General features: G+C 37.9%; 1 protein-coding gene across 6 annotated transcripts in view; it reads right to left on the bottom strand.

Moving 5' to 3' along the window:
* The window catches only part of LOC126299600 (syntaxin-binding protein 5), a 901795-nt gene that overhangs the window by 199185 nt on the left and 680698 nt on the right, over positions 1-21912 (bottom strand). For all 6 annotated transcript variants that reach the window (XR_007552829.1, XM_049991623.1, XM_049991624.1 and 3 more), the window contains exons 12-13: positions 9764-9930; positions 8645-8840 (exon numbers count right to left, since the gene is read on the bottom strand). Coding sequence is in view for 5 of the 6 variants with exons in the window: in XM_049991623.1 (XP_049847580.1) it covers positions 8645-8840; positions 9764-9930 (363 nt within the window). In the remaining variant the exon portion in view is untranslated. The remainder of the gene's footprint in view (positions 1-8644; positions 8841-9763; positions 9931-21912) is intronic.

The raw sequence follows: 21912 nt of genomic DNA, 5'->3' as shown, positions 1-21912 counted from the left end.
AGAAAGTAAGAGGAGTGATCTGTGATTGTGGAACATGTGATCAGCATGTCAATAATCCCTCCAGCCATTATTGCCAGTAGGTGAATCCTGATGATGCCGCTGCTTGTTTATTCAAGCAGCTCCTCATTTTGCCTCACAAGGGCTGAGTGGATTCAGGACCAGAACCAATTACAAAAAATGATACAATGGGACTGGCCCTGGGTCCTTCCAAATCGAAGAGAATGATGCTACCCACTCGGCTGTAGAGGTGGTCTGAGATGGATGTGGTTAAAAAGAGTTAAAACTAAATGTGCCAAAAGTATAATTTCTCTTAAGGTTAAAAACACACACTCCCACATTCAGTCACTTTCACCCAACCCACCATACCCAGCCACGAGGAATGTAAGGTTTGCTACTTTTTCATTGTTATAATGTGTTTTTTTTAAATCCATAACTGATCTACAGTTTTCTTCCTTAGAGGGGAAGAGGTGCAGTGGGCATATTTCCCCATGCTATCTGTATGAATGAATGGCATGCTTCATATCATGTTTGATGTCAAAACCTAGTTGACCACTTCACAGCTAATGACACACTATGTCAACACTGGTACACCTTGGAATGCCAGAATTTAGGCAGAGCTCAGCCAGCAATGAAATGAATGTAGCCCAGTCCTCCTCTGCATACAAGATATATTCAATGAGTCACTACATCAATCCCTGTGCTGTGCCACACCCTGCTGCCTACAGTGTTGGGGGTTGTCTCTTACATAACAACCTCTACACGAGTCATAGTGAGCCATACCAATGAAAGGCCGAATATAATGTACAGTATGCATCACACTGTCTTTCTCCATTGGCATCATCTGAAGCAATCCTCCTGCCCACCAGCCTCACCTATGTGTAGCTATTACTGGCTGCTGAATCAGTCAGTCCTCAAGGCAAGTCCCAAAGTGCCTTCCTGACACACATGTCCAAATCTCCAGGACTGCCTCAATGACCAACTCCAGGAACCAATACATCCTGTACTTTCCAATGCATTCTGCAGTACAGATATCAGAGAACTATAGGCATTGCTAAAAATTAAATTCTTGAAGACAAGTATCCCCACAGCAGCTTTAGCTGAATAATGCAGGAATACAAAACAACAGTATTCCAACAATGTACCAAACTTCAGAAGGAATCTGCTTGGACAAGCACTGCCATGCAGATTAGCTATCTACCATAATTTCAAGATTTATTGTTGTATATGACCCAGCTTGTTCTCTGCAGTTCACTGCCTTTACATGCCAATCATAGTTGTATCAATGTACCCCTTATAGACAGCAATTTAATAGTTAACATCTGACAGCTCTTCTTTTATCACTCAGCTTTTCTCTTACTCACTAATCTGTTTATATGTCTCCCTCAGCTATAAACAGTAATCTGTCTCCTATCAAGAGGTTTATAATTGACAGATGAAAGGAATTCTCATTACCCTATCGTTCTTGTAACTTTCATTCTGTTCCGACACTTTCTTCATGACAAAGCAGATTAAGAAACACTAATATCCAATAATTGCTAAACACACAAACTGCAAGAAAAAGCAAGTAATTTGAAAGAAGAAAAATGAGGGTGTTTTCAGAAAAGAAACATTTTCAGATAGAAAAAGAATATTTAAAACACTGGTACTGCAATGCATACTGTATGTCACAGTGTTTTCAAGTTAGTGCAATTGGTTCCTTGCCAGTGAAGTAGCAGGAGTAAAAATATCAACATACTGTAGGCTACATAGTTTCACGCATGTTGAGTATATTGAAAGATTTATTCCACTGAGCCAAGTAGCTAAGATGTGTACAAGATTTGCAACCAACAGAAAATTATCAGCTTAAAATATATGAGAAATATTACTTCAGTAATTATCAGTTAATGTGTAGATGTTTAATATGCTGCAAATATTTATAAACAAACCAATTTTTCTATAGCATGTCAAATATTATATTAATTTATCCTTGGTGTGTTTCAAAAATTAGATGAATTTTCCAAGTAGATAAATAAGGGTTGTACATGAATTAAAACATCGATTCTTATCCAATTTATTTTATTTAATATGTATTGAAAAATAGCTGATGAAAGAAATATAAGATAATCCAACCAGAACACCAAAAATTCTTCCTTCTTAATGGCCTCACCTTTCACGAAAAATATAATATGAAAAGTGAGTGACAACATTTCATCTGCAATTGATTTGTATCTTTATTTTTAGCAATTAATACAGTCTGCTGTAATGTAAAACTGTGAAATTGTCTACTTGTAAGACACAAGATGTACCCATGGTCTAATGACTAGCACTGGGGGCTACCAATACCTAGTGATCATCTCCAATTTTGTTGTTGTGGAAAACACTGGAGCAAGACCCACTCTGCCTCATGAGACTAACTGAGAAGATGCTTGGTAACTCAAGAAGCAAAACTGACCCTATAAGCTGCTGAAGTAGCCTCAAATCTAAACACTTGCACCAGACTGGGAGTACCACAGCACCGTCATCAAGACACATATATTACACAAAATATATAGTTTCTATGAATAATTACAGCCTTGTATGTATATCATGTCAGTGTTCCTGATCATCTACTTCACATCATAAAGTATAGAAGACATCAAAAAACACTGTCTATAAGCAAGTTGGCAATGCACCTTAAAGTACCAATTCAACTACATTCCACAATAATGTCATGTCAAATATAAGAAACACATTTCTAGCATTTAAACCATCACAACAGTTGTACAATGTTTAATTATACTTACTGGTTTCAACTAATGAGTAGTCATCAACTTTTCATGAAATTTTACAACTTATCTGAATGCCTGGAGAGTTAGTGTCCACTAAAAAAATTCTTTCTGAAGCATAAACCAACTGACAAAGCCACTACTAAAAGGCTGTGCTCCACAAGTGTCAGGGTATGGCAACTGCTTGGCCCCTCATCCCATCCTTCTCCTCAGAAAACAAAAATTAACAACTTTGCAAACTGAATTCACATCCTGCTCTGCTTACAGACAGACATTTCAGGTCAGTATGAATGTGGGGGAAAAAAGCCATTGAGAGTGACTAGTAGCAAATGTGCCGAGCACTGCACATCACATATTCTCAAAATTGTTTCACTGTTCACTGCTGTTTTCCTTGCAATCGAAAATGTTAGCTGACTTTTTTTAAGATCTTCTAATATCATTTTACCTTAAACTGGCAATGGTTTTGCTCAAGTTACAAGCCAATGTCTAAAACTACTAAAATGTGAGTAAATAAATATTCACACAGATCTGAACACTATACATCTGGTAGCAAAATAATATGTACAGCCACGTGGGGTAGCCATGCAATCTGAGGCGTCTTGTCACGGTTCGTGCAGCTCCCCCTGTTGGAGGTTCGAGTCCTATCTCAGGTGTGTGTGTGTGTGTGTGTGTGTGTGTGTGTGTGTGTGTGTGTGTGTGTGTGTGTGTGTGTGATTTTTTTGTTCTTAGCATAAGTTAGTCTAAGTTAGAATAAGTAGTGCGTAGCCTAGGGAATGATGACCTCAGAAGTTTGATCCCATAGCCCGTATCACAAATTTCCAAAATAGGTACAAATCTTGTACTAACTTTCTATCCCCCCCCCCCCTCACCTCTCTCTCTCTCTCTCTCTCTCTCTCTCTCTCTCTCTCTCAGTACGTTGGGTGATTAATAAATACAATGTTTCCAATAGCTTTGAATTTTATTTAGTAGGAAATTGTCCTTTGTTTCTTTCCCTCCCTCCCCCTTCCATGAAATTAAAAATTAACTGATCTTTTCCCTCTTCCCTCAAAATCACTCAGATCCTAGGAATGCACTTGTGCTAACAGGTGACAATGTTTGCACCAAACCTTACACGAGTTCACAGAGCAGGTAAGCAACAATACAGACAAACTTTTACTACCGTGCAGTGATTCTGAAAATGATTAACAACAAGAATAACAATTAGTCATATTTTTTATGTCTTTTAATTTGCTTTATGTGCCACAAAGATTAACATGCAAGTTAATTTTATCCATATGAAATAATAATGCTGCCTTTTCCTCTTAAGATAAAAGTAAAAATAAAGTGAAACCTGCACGTGAAGTCCTAAAGAAGATCAGTGATTCCTTTAAAAGCAACTGCTCCTTCACAGATCTGAACTAGAAGAGCATTTAATGTGGCCACATTCATCCCTTGTCGTTTCTTTAGCCTAATCAGTCTCTCATATTCACTGATGCCAGTTACAGCAATTTAACACAAAAATATATGAGTCCATCATAACCACCTACCTGAAAGGATGTAAGTACTACCGCTGTCATCATCACCCTTATTATTATTATTATTATTATTATTATTAATGTCACATTTAATTCTCTTCAAACAGATCAAAAATATATCTTAGGACACTCCCATGTCATCTTATGTAAATCAGTATCACTTCTACACATATTTTGTGGACTGCTTTTGCTCTCGGTTCTTAAGTACACTACCAGACAAAATGTTTTTATTACTTATCACAACTACAAATTTGTGGTTAAACAGGTATTTCATTTTGAATATTCTATAATATCCCCATTCTGATAATAAAACAGGAATAAACATGCGAAGAAAAAAAGACACTGTTGTGTATTTGACTGGTTGTTCGCACAGAAGGGTGCTTATGAGTACCTGTGACCACACTAATGTGCCTTTACCTACAAAGGTTTCCATTCAAACAGGCCTCAGAGCATCAGCTCATGTGTATCAAACAGCTCACATTAGTTTACACTAAATTGTATGGATCCATCAGCTTGTTTGTATGCCTAATCAGCTCCATACCATATTACCCCCTAATGCAACAGAAGGAGGAGGCTGTAATTGAAAAATGTGCTACAATTGTAGCTCTGCATCAGAAAGACTAGTCTAGTATGATAATAACAACAAAAGTTGACACAGTCCAATCTACAGTGGTGTATACATTGCAATGATCCAAGCGAACTAGTGCCAATGTAGGTGTTTCCTGATCTGGAAAACCCAAGAAACATCATACAGGGAGATCAGTTCATGTGTGTTCTGAGTAAACATCAGAGGACTCATATAGCACCTGAAATTCACAAGGAAGTAAATAATGTGCAAGGAGGGCCAATATCTGTCTCAACAGTGCAATGCCATCTTTGTGAACAAGGCTTGGAAATGGTGCATAAGGTCCAAATAACCTTTATTATGCAAACAAAAACAGGTGAAAAGATTGCAATGGGCACAGTAACATAAAAACCAGAGTGCACAGCAATGGTCCAAGGTGTTATTCAAGGACAAATCTAAGTTTGAAGTATTTGGAAGCCTTCATCGTATGTATGTCAGTCAAGTTCATGGGCAATGTGTGAAGAGTCAATGTGTGATGCCAGCAGTGAAGAATGGTGGAGGATCAGTCATTGTGTGGGGATATTTTGCAGGTGATAATGTTGGTGATCAAGTGAGAATCAACGGAACATTAAAGAAGGAAGGATATCACAGGATACTGATCAACTATGTAGTTCCATCTAGAAACAGTCTTACTGGTCATGGGTTTGTTCTACAGGAGGCTCTAGGCACTATGGGGCTTAACATCTGAGGTCATCAGTCCCCTAGACTTAGAACTACTTAAACCTAACTAACCTCAGGATATCACACACATCCATGCCCTAGGCAGGATTCGAACCTGCAACCGTAGCAGCACAGCGGTCCCAGACTAAAGCGCCTAGAACCACTCGGCCACAGCAGCTGGCTCTACAGGAGGACAATGATCTCAAACATGCTTCTAAATTATGCAGAGGGTATGTCAATACACAAGATAAATGTGAGAACTGAAGAATATGATTTGGCCAAGTTAGTCACCTGACTAAAAACCTATTGAACTCTTATGGGATGAATGTCACAGGGAAAGGTTACAAGACTAAAGTCATCAATGTTGAAGATCTATGGAATAATTTACAGACATGTCAGATTGAAACACCTGCAAAAACACTATAATATCATATCTACGGAATGTCAATATTTTGTGCAGCTCTTCTGAAGGCATAGGGTGGATACTTTGAGTCTATTTCATTTGTATGTAGTACTTTTACATTGAAATAAAGTATATAGTTTTTATCACAGGTCATGGAAAACTTCTGACCAAACGTGTAACTGCATTAAGGACACTATTTATCACTTACATTTGCTACACACACAAAACCTGTTGTGACAGTTCATTTAGTGGAACCTTAATCAGATGGTAAGTTTCACCTCAGTACATACCATTGTTTGATTAAAGGCTATTGGAAAATCTACAATTGACTCTCCTCGGTTGTGGGGAGATAGTATCTCCAAGGCTCAAGATTCCTGTGAAAAGGAGTGATCCCAGTATTTTGCCATGCCGTAAACACATTGAAGTCCAAATCTGAAAGCAATGTCATCAGTGAAATACAATATGTAGCACTGAAATCAAGTTTATCATCAACACCAACATATGGTCAGAACTGAATTGAACTCCTGGATGGAGAGTGCTGCTTTTTATACAAATATTAAATATTCCAGAATATACAAGCATTAGAAACTTTACACATTTTAAGAATATTCCAGAAATGATGAATACTAAACAACCAATAATTGCTGGCCAGGTTTTAAACTGGCAATCCACAGCACACCAACCAACAATGCTAAGCACTATGCCATACTCAATGTGCCACAGCTTGTGGCAATATTGTTCAATGACTTGGTGAAACCAGAAGATAGATTTACCTATGCGATCACGTACAAGAGCCAAGGAATGCCAGACACAGAAAAAATTAACCTGTCCACAGTACTATTTACTGTGATTCGTGGCATCAAAGAGTAGCTATGTGTCTCCTGAAATACCAAGACTATTAGTAATTACCAAAAGGATATGCATCATTAGGTGCAAACTGGTGTTATTATTTTGGAAAGGAATACTGGTGGTTTCCAGACAATGGTTATACTGGGAAATTCACCTCATAGGACCCATCACGACAGAGGGATCGGAGGGAGCCAATTGATGAATGGGAGCTTATTTTATGAATGTTTAAAATACAACCAATCTAAAGAGTAAGTAACAAGTCACAAAATGTGTTGAGGTATGGCAGTATGTTGGCGTTTGGATGGTTTGAGTGTGGATGGTGAGTGTGACAGCAGATGGTAAAGGCAGTGCATAAGCAGCAAACAGCAAAAAGGAAACTGTTGGCAGCTCTACCTGAAGCACTAGAAAAACTCATACATGCAATCTTTGCACTTTAAGCTAAGCACTGGGGGCACATACTAAGTTAAATTATGAGAGTGACAAGGGAATTTTGTTCAGTAGAAGACTGAAGGATATGTAGTTTTCTATTACTGTGACGAGTTTTGGTCTGTGCTGCCAAGCCAGACAACTCAAACACTGAACACGACCCATAGCTATTTACACAATGACAGAGTGTTTCATGAGGACACATGCATTTCCGGTATTGCACAGAAACCATCAACCACATAAGCAGTCTGCAATGACCACATAACACTCTAGGCCACTGTTCAAATAGTGTGGTAAGATGCATATCAGTTTTAACCAAAAATGTAAACTAGATCAGTTAAAGACAGCCTTGGAATGAAGTCCTACAAAATTGTTGCACCATTTAGCCCTTCAGACTTTAGTGTCCTTAACATCTGCTCACAGAGCTGTGTACAAATACAAACAGAAACCGAATCAAGTAATCTACTAGCCAATTAAAATACTGTTGAGTACTGCAACTGGCTGTTGCAGTTTGTGCACAGTGGAAAGGTTGACCTTGAAATGCTTTTTTTCTGATTAAGAATGGCTGCTTGTATTGGAGTATGCGAACTCTCAGAACAATTCACATTTTAGCTCTGAAAGTCCTTATTAGTTCTACTGAGAGCCTCTCCATAGTGTGAAATCAGGAGTGTCGTGTTCAGTTGGTGGAACAAAAATTACTGGATCAATCATTTTCTGTCTACCCATAACTTCTGACACATATGTGAGCAATACCTGCAAAAGTTTTTCAGTGAACTAACAAAAATATCTACAGTTATTTCATACAGGATGATGCAAGAGTGCATAGCTAATGCATTTATGACAGTATTATGAGCTAATTTTGATGATAGTTACTATCTTATCTTTCCAAGTTATTTCTGTCCACGCAATTTTCAATCCAGACCACTTCCTTCTGGCTTCTTGCTCCTTACTTTTCTTTCTCCCCACTGTTCCCATTCTAGTAGTTCACTAGTCTCAGCTGACAGAACACTACTTCCATATATCAGGTTTTCACCAATATTGGAGTATCTGAATGGCAAAATAATCCAAATCCAGTACAATTTTCAGTTCTATACAGTGCTTTGTTGCCTATGTGCCATAACTTGAATGGTGATGTGGTGTTGTTCATTATAATTTTTGCCCCATATTCAAGCACTCATTTAGTCATTAACATATATATTTGCTTTGTTTGGGGTAATTTCAACACATTTAATGTAATTTGTGATTACACAGAATGAGGTAGTGCAGTTATTATACCACTGTAATATGCACACAGAAATGACAATTCTAATCATCAGAATATTTGCCTCCAGTGGAAATCAACAAAGGATCTTGAATTTTTGATGTTCTGGTAACCAAGAACACAAGCAAACACAATAACGAGACAAAGTAATTATGGACCTACCTGGTCTGTGCTGGGAGATCGACATCTTTCATCTGCTTCACGAGAATTGCTTTCACCAGGGTTTCGTTTTGGTGATCTGGGCACTCTCTGGTAAGGATCTGCTGAGCCATATAGATCTGGTGAAGCCATATTTAGAAGGCATGTTTTCTGAACAATGTCAATGATAACAATCCCTGTTTCAGTCCCATAAGCCATCCTGAGAAAGAGTTAACAGTCAAGACAACCTTTTCTAATGTATTCTAATGTGCTTATTAAAAGTGGTAAAAAGTGCTGCAGGGATAGAATATAGTATTTACAATGGAAAATTGTAACATACATCACATACAGAATGCACTACACATAATTCTGTTTCAGCACACTAGTGTGAGAGAAGTCTGCTATTATCCACAGTACTTTCTTATTATTATGCTTGTAGCATGTCATAACACAAAAATGTTGCTTCAGATAATTGAAGTGAACTTCTCCTTTTTACTGATATGGAAAAATGTAGTAAAGAGTATTTATGTCTAAAAGGAAAATTGGGCTCCTCGGGCACAACTGATGAGGTATCTTCTTGAAGTGTCCTCAAGGGTAAGACATTATGAGAAAGTAGTAGTAACTGAAGCAACTACAGAAAATGACAATTTCAGTGGACTTGAAAATCTGCAATATGGGGTAAGTGAACAAATTATTTGCAACTGCAATCATATCTGATTAATATGCTGACAGATCATATTAGTGGGCAATTTAGGCATAATTTTCTATAGACTAGCCCATGAAAAAATTTCATGCTCACTATTATGTGGTACCAGTAATGAATGTGTATCCAAACATAGTGACAAATGCTTCCATGAAGGAGCTGAAATTAAATAATCATTAATGCTCCCTTGTGCGAAAGCAGTAAAAATTGGTTTACATATGTTAACATCCACCGGCCATCAAATTTCCCTTTCATACTCCGAAGGAAGTTACGATATTGTTTCCTAAGATAATAGCAGTTACTTTACCAGTAATAGGTAGAATCCTAAAATTAAAAAAGAAATGGAGTTGCAACTGTTATGTATATTACTGTTATCCACAAACTGAAACTTTGGTATATTTTCATATTCACTATAACCACTTATCCTTCTCAGTACTTACAGACCATAAGATGAATTGATGCTAAGTGAGGTAATTTGGCCTGGTTGTTCACCATTGACACAGGGGGTAAGGCACACTAGGTGTGCTTGGAAGCCAGGTGGTTTCTTCTGTGGGCCTTGGCGCACTTTCAAAGGTGTAGCAAATTCAGTAGATGAGCCAGAAGAACCCTGAAAGAAGTAGTAACATTTTTAATCTCATTAATATCTCCATATTTGACATTTTTTATATAGAGCTATTATATAGTACACTGCTTAATTGATAGATGAACACTTTATTTTGTGAGATGCATATTTTGCTTCCTGACCAGTTCTTTCATTAAATTTTATGTCATATAATTTTGTATGCCAAATAACTGCGTAATAAGCCAAAGATGAGTGTCAGATCTGTCAAAATATATTAATTTTCTTTAATTTGCAAGTGTGATCCTGTTTAGTGCACCACCATATAGAAATTCACCACTAATTTCTTTTAAACATGAAGAGTGAAAGGTAAGTCCTGAAAATAATCAACAAACATTTATCTTGGTTAGAGAAAGAACTGTACCAATGCACCTCACATACAGCAGCCAGTGGAGAGCAATGAACATAGATTGGAAGCCAACTGGAGAGTAACAGCCTGAACAGAAAACTACCAAAATTATAACAAGTTCATCATGTGCTGTGCACAAAATCCAGGCTGCACTATATGTAAGGAAAAACAGAAAATTGATTCCACAAAAGGAGGAAATAGATGTAAGAAGCAATTGTGTGAAACTTATAGAAAAGTTAACCAACTGGTTATAACTGACTTGTGACGAAAACTGTCAGATTGCCTACTGCTGATACTGAGGTTCAAAGAATCTGACTGATGAAATTTCTCATACTCATAAAACTATAGCATAGCTTGTTGTGAAACTTCCTGGCAGATTAAAACTGTGTGCCCGACCGAGACTCGAACTCGGGACCTTTGCCTTTCGCGGACAAGTGCTCTACCATCTGAGCTACCGAAGCACGATTCACGCCCGGTACTCACAGCTTTACTTATGCCAGTATCTCGTCTCCTACCGAGTTCGAGTCTCGGTCGGACACACAGTTTTAATCTGCCAGGAAGTTTCATATCAGTGCACACTCTGCCGCAGAGTGAGAATCTCATTCTGGATAGCTTGTTGTGTTAAGAATAATGCAATTAGAAGACTTCTGGAATGCATGTACCACACTACATTCATTCACTTAATGTATTCATTTTTAATGCTGATCATAACACATCATTGTTCTAGAACTGTCAGCACCAGTTCAACCTTGCTTCTCTGCTTCATTTTTGATAAGATTCCAATTCCACATTCATAAAGCCTAACTTACTCTCCTCTAAAATTTATATAATACATACATCAAATCTTTTCATTTATTAGTGATCTTTATATTTACTGTCTCTTTAGTAACTGTATTTTATAAACCAGCTATGAAACACTATAGTTATTCTGTATTGCACATATTTGCAAATCTATCTGCTTTTGCATCTCTTGCAAACAATCTATACTTTAATATTACACACAACAGTCTGAGCCTATTTTTGCTAACCTCCTTGACCAAGTGCAGTCAAGTTCGTGTGTGTATTTCTGTCACTGAAAGGCAGGAGGGTTGACCAAGAACTTCGATTATGAAGGGATGAGGAAGGAAACTGTGCACAACCTTTTATCAAGAATTATCCCAGCCTTTGCCTAGAAACTTAAATTACAATGTTTGGATGGAGATTTGAAATACCCACCTCATCAGAAAATGTTCTGTAAGCAATTTTCAGATCTCACTGTTTTGCTCTTCTAATTATTGACAGAAATTGGCACATTCAGCATTTGAAAAGTGAAGGCAAGAACTTGCAGGTTTGCCCTCACCATTTAAATGCTAAGAAGCACATGAAACTCAATAGTTTACAGACAATTTGAGAAAGACAGCAGGCATCTTTTTAGTATTTAAATATTCCCTTGCTGCAGAATTTTACAGCATATTTTGAGTTTGAATATAATAAATTCCCTAGAGACCAAAATGTTTAAGTCCACAAATCAGCATGACTTTTGAAAGCATTGCTCATGCAAAGCCCAGCTTGTTCTTTTCTCACATGATATACTGCAAACTATGGATTAAGGGCAACAGACAATTTACATATTTCTAGATTTCTGAAAAGCATTCGACATGGTACCACCTCACTGCTGACTGTTATTGAAGGTATGTGTATATGCAATAGTGTCCCAGATTTGTGACTGGCTCAAAGACTTCTTAACAGAATCTATAATATGTTGTACTCAATGGTGAGTATTCATCGGAGACAGTGTAAAATCAGGAGTGCCCAGGGAAGTGTGATTAGGACCACTGATGTTTCCTATACACATAAATTATCTGGCACACAGGTGGGCAGAAGTCTGTGGTTCTTTGCTGCTGATGCTGTGATGTACAGGAAGGTGTTTATGATAAGTGTCTGTACGTTAATACAAGATGACTTAGACAACATTTATAGTTGGTGTATTGAATGGTAGCGGGCTCTTAATGTAGAAGAATGTAAGTTAATGTAGATGAGTAGGAAAAACAAACCCGTAATGTTTTGTTAAAGCATTAGTAGTGTCCTGCTTGATACAGTACCACCATTTAAATATATGGGCATAACATTGCAAAGCAATATGAAATGGAACAAGCATGTGAGGATTGTGGTAGAGAAGGCAACCTGTCAGCTTTAGTTTATTGGGAGAATTTTAGGAAAGTGTAGCTCATCTGTAAAGGAGACTGTATATAGGATGCCAATGTGATCTATTCTTGAGTACTGCTCGAGTGTTTGGGATTCGCATCAGATTGGACTGAAACAATACATCAAAGCAATTCAGAGGCAAGTTGCTGGTATGTCAGATCAGCACGCAAGTGTTACAGATATGCTTTGGGAGCTCAAGTGGGAACTCATGGAGGGGAGAAGACATTCATTTCAAAGAGCACTTCTGAGAAAATTTAGAGAACTGTCATTAGAATCTGACTGCAAAACGACCCTATTGCCACCAACATACATTTCACATACAGACCAGAGACACAACATATGAACAATTAGGGCTCATATGGAGACATACACACAGTTACTTTTCCCTCACTCTATCTGCGAGTGGAACAGGAAAGGAAAGGAAAGGAAACAACTAGTTGTGGTACAGGGTATCCTCCACCACACAGTGTGTGATGGCTTGCAGAGAGAGTGTGTAGATGTAGATGTAGATGTAAAATTGATGACACTATTCTATTAATGAACAATTTTGATGAAGAGTACACACACACACACACACACACACACACACACACACACACACAGAAAAAGAGGGAGGGAGGGAGAATAGAGAAAAATAGAAAGAGGGAGACATTGGGTTTGATACAGGGAGTAAGGACCTGAACAGAACAACAATAAAACAAAGACTATGTTACAAAATGCTGAAATGACAGGAGACGAAGACAAACTGCAGATGTAATAAGTGTAGCAGTCTGTCATGGGTTTTACTTGCTTTAGAATATGCTGTGAGTTTCTTAAAGATAAATAAACAAAAAATAAACATACGAAGAAGAGTATGTAGGGATTTGATAGTGGTCAGAGAAATAACATTACAAACTTTACATTAAATATGTACTAAATCTAAAACACTATGTTTCTTTCTCACTTTAACTCAAATGTGAACACTCTATTGCTGCAGGCTTGCATGTGATATGATCCAAATCTACCTACATGAGCTATAATCCTTGAGGAGATATTCATTGATGGAGTAGAAGGAGTTGGCCAACAGGAAGTTCTTTAATTCACTCTAAAATCAATCTTTATCACTTACAAGACCTTCGGTATGCTCTGGTAAGTTATTGAATATATGAGTACCTATGTATTTGACTCCTTTTTCTACTAATGTTATGCTTTAATAGTCCTTATACAGATTATATTTATTAACTGAAACAGATTGTTCAAAATACACACAAACATGTACTTGGAGTGATTTTTACTCTTTAGAAATGTTTCAGAATTGTTTTTCATTGCAGGTACATAACAGATTGCAAGTCGAAGCAAGGACTGGAGTGAAATTCAGGAAGACCTGCGGAGGATTTGCACTTGGTGCAAGGAGTACCAACTTACCCTCAACATAAGCAAATTTAATGTATTGTGTATATGTAGATAGAAAGACGTATTAGTCTATGACTACAGGATAGCAGAATGCTTGCTGGTAGCAGTTACTTCAATAAAATATATAGGAGTATATGTATGGAGTGATTTCAAGCAGATTGTTCACATAAAATTAATCATAGTTGTGGCAGATGCCATACTGAGATTCAATTGATGAATCCTTAAGAAATGTACACCTACACCTAAATACACACTCTCCAAACCACTCTGTGATGCATGATGGAAGGTACCTTGTGCCACTACTAGTCATTTCCTTTCCTGTTCTACTTGCAAATGGAGCAAGAGAAAAACAGTCACCTATATGCTTCAGTATGAGCCCTAACTTCTCTTGTCTTCATAATCCTTATCCATTGGTGGCAGATGAATGTGTCCACAGTCAGCTTCAGTTGCTTGTTCTCTAATTTTTTTTTTCAATAGTGTCCCTTCAAAAGACCTTCCCTTCAGGGATGCCCACTTGAGTTCCTGAAGCATCTCCTTAATACTTGCATGTTGATCGAATCTGCTGGTAACAAATCTAGCAGCATGGCTCTGAACTGCTTCGATATCTTCCTTTAATCCAACATTGTGCAGATCCCAAACATCCAAACAGTACTCAACAGTGGGTCATGCAAGTGTCCTATACAAGGCCTGTCTAAAAAGTATCCGCCCTTTGGCGCCCTTCGAATACCTGATGGGGTTGGAACTCTAATCATCTTCAAAGTAGGCCCCTTGCGCTTGCACACACTTAGCCCACCAATCCTTCCACTGCTGGAAACACCTCTGGAGGTCTTCTTTTCGAATAGCGTTCAGCTCCATCATTGTGTTCTGCATTATCTCTTCTCTACTCTCAAAACGGGATCCTTTCAATGGAGTCTTCAATTTTGGAAACAACCAGAAGTCGTAAGGAACCATGTCTGGATAGTAGGGAGGTTAGCAAATGGCTGTAATTCCATGTTTGGCCAAGAAATTTTGGATGAAGTGGGATGCAATGTGCGGGGGCATTGTGATGCAGTTGCCAGTTTTTCATGGTCCACATGTCCGGTCTTTCGCACTGAACTGTGTCACAGAGTTGCCGGAGAACATCTTGATAGTACTCCTTTGTCATTGTTTGTCCAGTGCACATGCATGATGAACAATTCCATGAACATCAAATAAGACAGTCAGCATCACCTTGATTTTGCTTCACACCCACTGTACTTTCTTCAGCCTAGGAGACTCGGGATGCTTCCTTTGCAACAACTGTCTTTATGTTTCTAGGTCATAGCCATGCAATCACGACTCATTTCCAGTTATCACAGTGTTCAGAAACCCAGAATCAGTGTTGGTGGTGTCCAGAAGGTCCCGTGCAACGTCAAAATTGAGATCTTTTTGTTCCGGTGACAACAACTTGGGCATGAATTTTGCAGCCATTCGGTGTATGTTCAAATCATCATGCAAAGTCATACGTGCACAATCTTTACTCACCCCAACATCTTGAGCTATCTCCTGCACAGTCAAATGATGATCTGCATCACCAAATTTTGCATCCTCTCAACAACAGCTGCACTTCGAGCAGTTTGGGGCTGCCAGACTGCTGGTAACTCTCCGCTGATGTGCGGCCATTTTTGAATCAGTTTAACCACTCCTTAATTTGTGTTAAACCCATTGCATCTTCTCCAAACACCTGCTGAATCTTACAAATTGTTTCGCTTTGAGAATCACCAAGCTTTTGACTAAATTTGATGCAGTATCTTTGCTCAACATGTTCAGTCATCTTGAGGGAATCAGTAATCCAACAAACACGTTGTGTAGCACCTCACTCAGTGACTAACTGGCAATGCTGGAAGGCTGGGATAAAATTCACGCATGTGCATGAAGGTCTCTTCCTTTACTGTGTACAGTGGTGCGGCGCTATCGTCTCTATTTTGTGTGGTAAAATCAAAGATTGGATACTTTTTAGGCAGACCTCATATGTGTGGTCTTCTTTACAGATAACCCACACTTTTCTAAAATTCTCCCAATGAACTGAACTCAACTATTTGCCTTCCCTACTATGATCCTTCATGCTCACCACCTTTCATATTTCTTTGCGACATTATGCATAGATAGTTAGCCGAGGTGACTGTGTCAATGAGCACATTACTAATTCTGTACTTGAACATTATGTATTTTTATTTTTTTCCTATTTGTCATTGAGTGAGGTGGCACAGCAGTTAGCACACTGGACTTTCATTCGGGAGGATGATGGTTCAAACCCACATCCAGCCATCCTGATTTAGGTTTTCCACGATTTTGCTAATCGCTTCAGGCAAATGCTGGAATGGTTTCTTTGTAGGGCATGGCTGATTTCCTTCCTAATATGTTCCTAATCCAATGAGATTCATGACCTAACTGTTTGGTCTCCTCTCCCAAATATACTAACCTTCCTATTCATCTGCATTTACTTACATTTTTATACATTTAGAGCAAGTTTCCAGTGATCACATCAACTATAAATTTTGTTTAAGTCACATTGTATCCTCCTACAGTCACACAATGATGACACCTTTCACTACACCACAGTACCATCAGCAAACAGCTGCTTACCCCATCCAACAGATCATTTATGTAGCATGTTTTGCGGACTACGAAATGCACTTTTTTTTTCAGGTGCATTTTATACTCGACATTAATATAAAAATGTCCAGGGTTTGATTTAAAATTCCTGCCAGTCTTAAAAATGGCCATATATTCGATACCTCAGGAAACCTATCACTATCGAGCAACATTGGATTCAACTGGTAGCAGCAGTGCACCGATGTGAGGAAAATGATTTGAAGGGATTAACAAGCTTACAAACACTGTCCCCCTCCCACCCTGCCATCACAAACCCACAACACTGTCCAGCCTATGAAGCATCATTGTAGTCTACAGTGCCAGTGAACTGGAATTGAAAGTGATTTGTGTTATCAGTAACAGTACAATATTTTTGTTAGTAGCTAGTTTCCTAATGGGAAAAATAAAGGGTATTCATATGATGTGGGCTATAAATTGAATATAACAGCATATGCAGAAGAACATGGAAACAGGGCAACTGACTAGCACTGATGACTGTGCAGTCGAGTGCCCCACAAACCAATAATAATAATAATAATAATAAGAGGAACTGAGCAGTATTTCAGCCTTGCACTAACAGAAACAACCATACACGATTGGCAAGCTAGTAAAGAAGAGCTGAAAAAAAATGAGGAAGACTAATGTGTGTACAGCAAAATGGCCAAAACTAGAAGATGACGTACTGAAATGGATTGAAGGACATTGTCAAAATGACATTGGAATTAATACAAAAATGATTCCAATACATGGAACTTAGGAGAGAATGTCACAAGAGTATGAAGACAAGATATTTTCTTTCCATCGCTTTATTGTTCAACGTGGAAAGAAAACCAGTGTGGAACTAAGCCAAATAGCAAATATGGATGAAACTCCTGTGACATTTGATGTGCCGAGTAACAGAACAGTTGTGATGGAAGGTGCTAAAAATGTAACTATAAAAACAAGTGGACATGCAAAAATGCATTACACTGCTGTCCTTACATATTGCGCTGACAGTATTAAACTTAATCGAATGACCATTTTCAAGTCCACAACAATGCCAAAACCTTCTGAAGTACCAGCAGGTGGTGTTCATGTACAAGGATTGAATGGATGGGGCTGGTATGAAATTATGGATTAACAGAAAGTGGGAGAGATGGAAATGTACTTTATTAAAGAAGAGTTCTCTTCTTGTGCTAGATCAGTTTAGTAGTCATTCAAAAAATTCTGTGAAAGAGAAACTGAGACAGGGAAATACGAAGCTTGCTGTTATTCTGGGATGACTTACTCCACAACTGCAGCCTCTTGATGTCTTGGTAAATAAACCATTTAAAGTGTATGTGAGAGAGTAATTGAAGAAACAGATGATACTTGAAACCCAACATGAATTCATGTGGAAGGGAGTTTTAAAATGACCTACAGTCAAAAAAGTGTGCCAGTGGAGAAAACAGTCATGATCTAGAGTGAGAGAAGATATTATTGTTAAATATTTCAAGAAGTGTGGCATAAGTAATACTCCTTATGGGAATGAAGACCATCTTATATATGAAGGGGACAATGATAATGACAAAGAAGAGGAGGAGGAGGAGCAGAAGAAGAGGAAAGTTCAGATGACAATTTTCAGAGATTCTGAAGGTCAGTTCGGTTTTATAAACTAAGAATCTTTTCAGCCTAGATGTACAATATAATAATAAAAATGGTAAAAATGTTATTTTATTAAAAACTGCTTAAAAATTAAGGCACATCTTGTAATCAATAGCATCTCATAGTCCTTAAAATATGGTATATAGTAAATAAAAGCAGCCCTATCACACTTACCTGGGGCACTCCTGTTGATACTCTTGTCTCTGTTGAACACTCACTGTTGTAGACAACATACTGAGTTATATTACTTAAGGCATCTTTGGGGCACTCATTATCTGGGAACCTACTCTGTATGCTTATACCTTCAAAACAGTCTGCAGTGTGAAACGCTTCTTGGAAATCTAGGAATATGGAATCTACCTGTTGCCCTTCATCTAATGCTCACAGGACATCATTTGAGGAAACAGCACACTTAGTTTCATATGAGTGTTGCTCTCTTAAAACTGTGGTGATTTTTGGACAGAATATTTTCCGTTACAAGGAAATTTACTATATCTGAACTGAAAATATGTTCAAGAAATTTGCATCAAACTGATGTTAAGGATATTGTTCTCTTCAGTTTGTAGGTCAACAATGGGGTAGCTTACAAAACACTCATTTCATCAATACTTGAATATTACTCGTCAATCTGAGGTTTATAGAGGAAATAGGGAAGATCCAAAGAACTGTGGTACATTTCACTAAATGTAAGTAAGTGTAAAGTGTCAGTCAGATGCTCAGTCACCTCCAGTAGCAGACAACACAAGAGAGGTGGTCTGCATCAAGGTGTAGCTTATTGTTAAATTTACAAGAGTGTAGGTTCCTAGAAGAGTCAACCAATATATTGCTTCCTTCTATGTATCTCTCACAGAAAGACTATGAAGATACAATCAGAGAGATTCATGCCCACATGGTGGCTTACTAGCAATCTTCCTTCCCAAGAACCATTCACAATTGGAACAGTAAAAGGAGGGAGGAATACAAAGTACCCTCTGCCATACATTGTGAGGTGGCTTGCGGAGTGTATATGTAGATGCTGATGTGTATCTGTTTAAGACTTTCCATCCAATACAGCATGTTACATCCTCCCTACCATGAAATCCTCAATGCAGTCACAAGTCTCATTTGATACCACATACAGTCACACTTTTGATAATAAGCATAGGTGTAGTATCAAGTCAAATGTTTTTCAGAAATCAACAAATACTGCATACACTTGACAGCCTTGATCCACAGTTTTCAGGATGTCATGTGAGGAAACGGCAAGCTGGATTAACATGATCCATGTTCTCATGGAGAAAGGCATTCTGTTCAAGAAACATCATTACATTTGCGCTCAGAATATGTACTAAGATTCTACATAAAATGGGTACCTAGAATATTAGTTTTGTGCATCACTTCTATAACCCTTCTTGCAGATGGGTGTGACCTGTGCATTTATCAAACTACTGGCCACAGTTTTTTGTTCGAGGGATGTATGGTACATTATGATTTCAAGACAGGCTGGCTTAGCCACAAATTTGGTACAGACTCATAGAAATTCATTTTCTCCTTGAGCTTTGTTCAGTTTTAATAATTTCAGCTGTTTATCAACACCACTAACACTACCATTTATATCATCTATCTTTGCAGTGGTGCTAGGATTAAATTGGAGTGATACACCTATATTTTCATTTGTAAAGGAACATTTAAAAACAGAGTTCAGTGACTCCACTTTGGCTTTACTACCCTCAATTTCAGTTGCCATCTCATTCATAACTGGCTTGCACAAACTTTGGTGTCACAAACAACCTTTACATATGATCAGAATTTGTTTGAATTTTATGAGAGTTCTTTTGTTAGTATTTTTCTAGTTGAGTATCTCCATATCTCTAGTGTGTGCTTTGTTTTATACATATTACACGCTAGTCTCGGTTTCTTTAGAAGCTTCTTTTCAGTGACAGTATACCACTGAGGGTCCCTCCGATAATGAAGTGTTCTACTAGATACAAATTATTAGGTGCGTGGTCAACTATTCTTCTAAACTAAGCTACAATTCTTCTATATGCTCATCTCCAGAGCTAAATGTTTAGAATTCCTCACTGAGTTATGACACTACTGCTTCTTTACCTAGTTTTCTGAACATACAAATTCCTCTACTAGTTGTAGTAGCTCTTTGTACTTTGGTAATCATTATTGCTACGACTGCCTCATGGTCGCCGATACCATTTCCAGTATGGTCATCCTCAAAGAATTCAGATCTACTTGTTGCTATTAGATTCAACATATTTCCATCACGGGTGGGCTCCCAAACAAACTGTTCTAGGCAGTTCTTAGGAATGCATTTTGTTTAATTGTTTCATAGAGTTTCTAGTTATGTCCATCACTTAAACTGTAATTTTCCCAATTCATTGTTGGATGACTCAAATAAGGAAGATTCGGGTTTAAAATTTCTCAACATCAGGGCCATTTGAGATGAAGCAGAAGCTCAGCAAGGATGGGCCTTTTCAAAGGAACCGCCCTGGCATTTGCCTAGAGCAATTTAGGGAAATCATGGGAAACCAAAATCAGGATAGTTGGATGTGGGTTTGATTGGATGATTAAAACCTTTTCTTTGAGAAGCCTGATGTTAACAGAAAAGGAGGCAACAGTCTTAATAAAAATCACTATAATAAAATAAAAATATACAAAAAAAATTTACTACCTAGATTGCAATTTACGTTAGAAAATAGACATTTCTGTTTGTTTACAGATGTCAAGATTTTTTGTTATACACATCCAAAACTAGTGATCATGTTTCAATTGTCTAATGTAAATTGCAATCTAAGCTGTAAAAGCTTTTTGTACTCTTTCTTTTTATCTGAACAAAGTCTTGTCTGATGATGACAGTGTAAATGGGGGAACTTACATACAAGTTAACTACAGATTTCTCCGAAGTTCTCGTTTACATCTGGAGGTGAGTCTGGTGGTTGATAGAGATCCAATTATCAGTTTATGCCTACCCTTGATATGGAGTCTTGCACAGGTCTTCGTCATATGCAGTTTCTATTTATATGATGGTAAATTTGAGTTTTAACTAACTTCCTTGCGTTATGCAACTTCCACTCCTTTCTCTAAGAGCTTCAAACTCTGGCACTATGTTGTGAATGTTTCAACAGTTAATCCCTAGGATTTTACATTGACATTCCTGGTACCCCTACAGTTATCAACATCTAGACTGGGTGGAGAGGTACGTAGTGTAAAAGACCTTTGTGTGTACCCTGCACATGATCAGCTACCTGGGTATCAGCCTCGGATGCGAAGGCACACTTGACACATTTAGGGAAACCTTGCAGTTTTCAGCCCTCAAGTACACAACTAGGAAATTGTGCCTAGCCTAGCACAGAATCCAAGCAGGCCACATTTTTTTCAGAATTGTGTTTGAAAGCTTTTGTTGTTTCCATTTATATCTGTTTTTGGGCCCTGAATTTTTTGAAGTATTTTTCTTTCTTTCTTTCTTTTTGTATTCTCTCCTTTTCTCATACTTTAAATACAATAATAAGTTCTGCTACATAAAATGGTTAAGCTCTTTTTAGTGTATAGATCAGTGGAAAATTTGTATACACACACTCCAAGCAAGCACATGGTGCTTGGCAGAGGGTACTTTGTATTGCTACTAATCAGTCTCTTTCCTGGTGCATTCACAAACAGAGTGCAGGAAAATGACTGACTATATTCTTCTGTATGAGGTCAAATATTTCTCATCTTGTCCTCATGGTCTTTATGCAAAATGTACATTGGTAGCAGTAGATTTGTTCAGGAGTCAGCTGCAAATGCTGGTTCTCTAAATATTCTCAACAGTGTTTCACAAA

Source organism: Schistocerca gregaria, chromosome X (genome assembly GCF_023897955.1).
Source record: "Schistocerca gregaria isolate iqSchGreg1 chromosome X, iqSchGreg1.2, whole genome shotgun sequence".
Classification (NCBI taxonomy): Eukaryota; Metazoa; Arthropoda; class Insecta; order Orthoptera; family Acrididae; genus Schistocerca; species Schistocerca gregaria.
The sequence above is the reverse complement of the archived record's forward strand: the minus strand, read 5'-3'. Positions and strand labels throughout refer to the sequence as shown.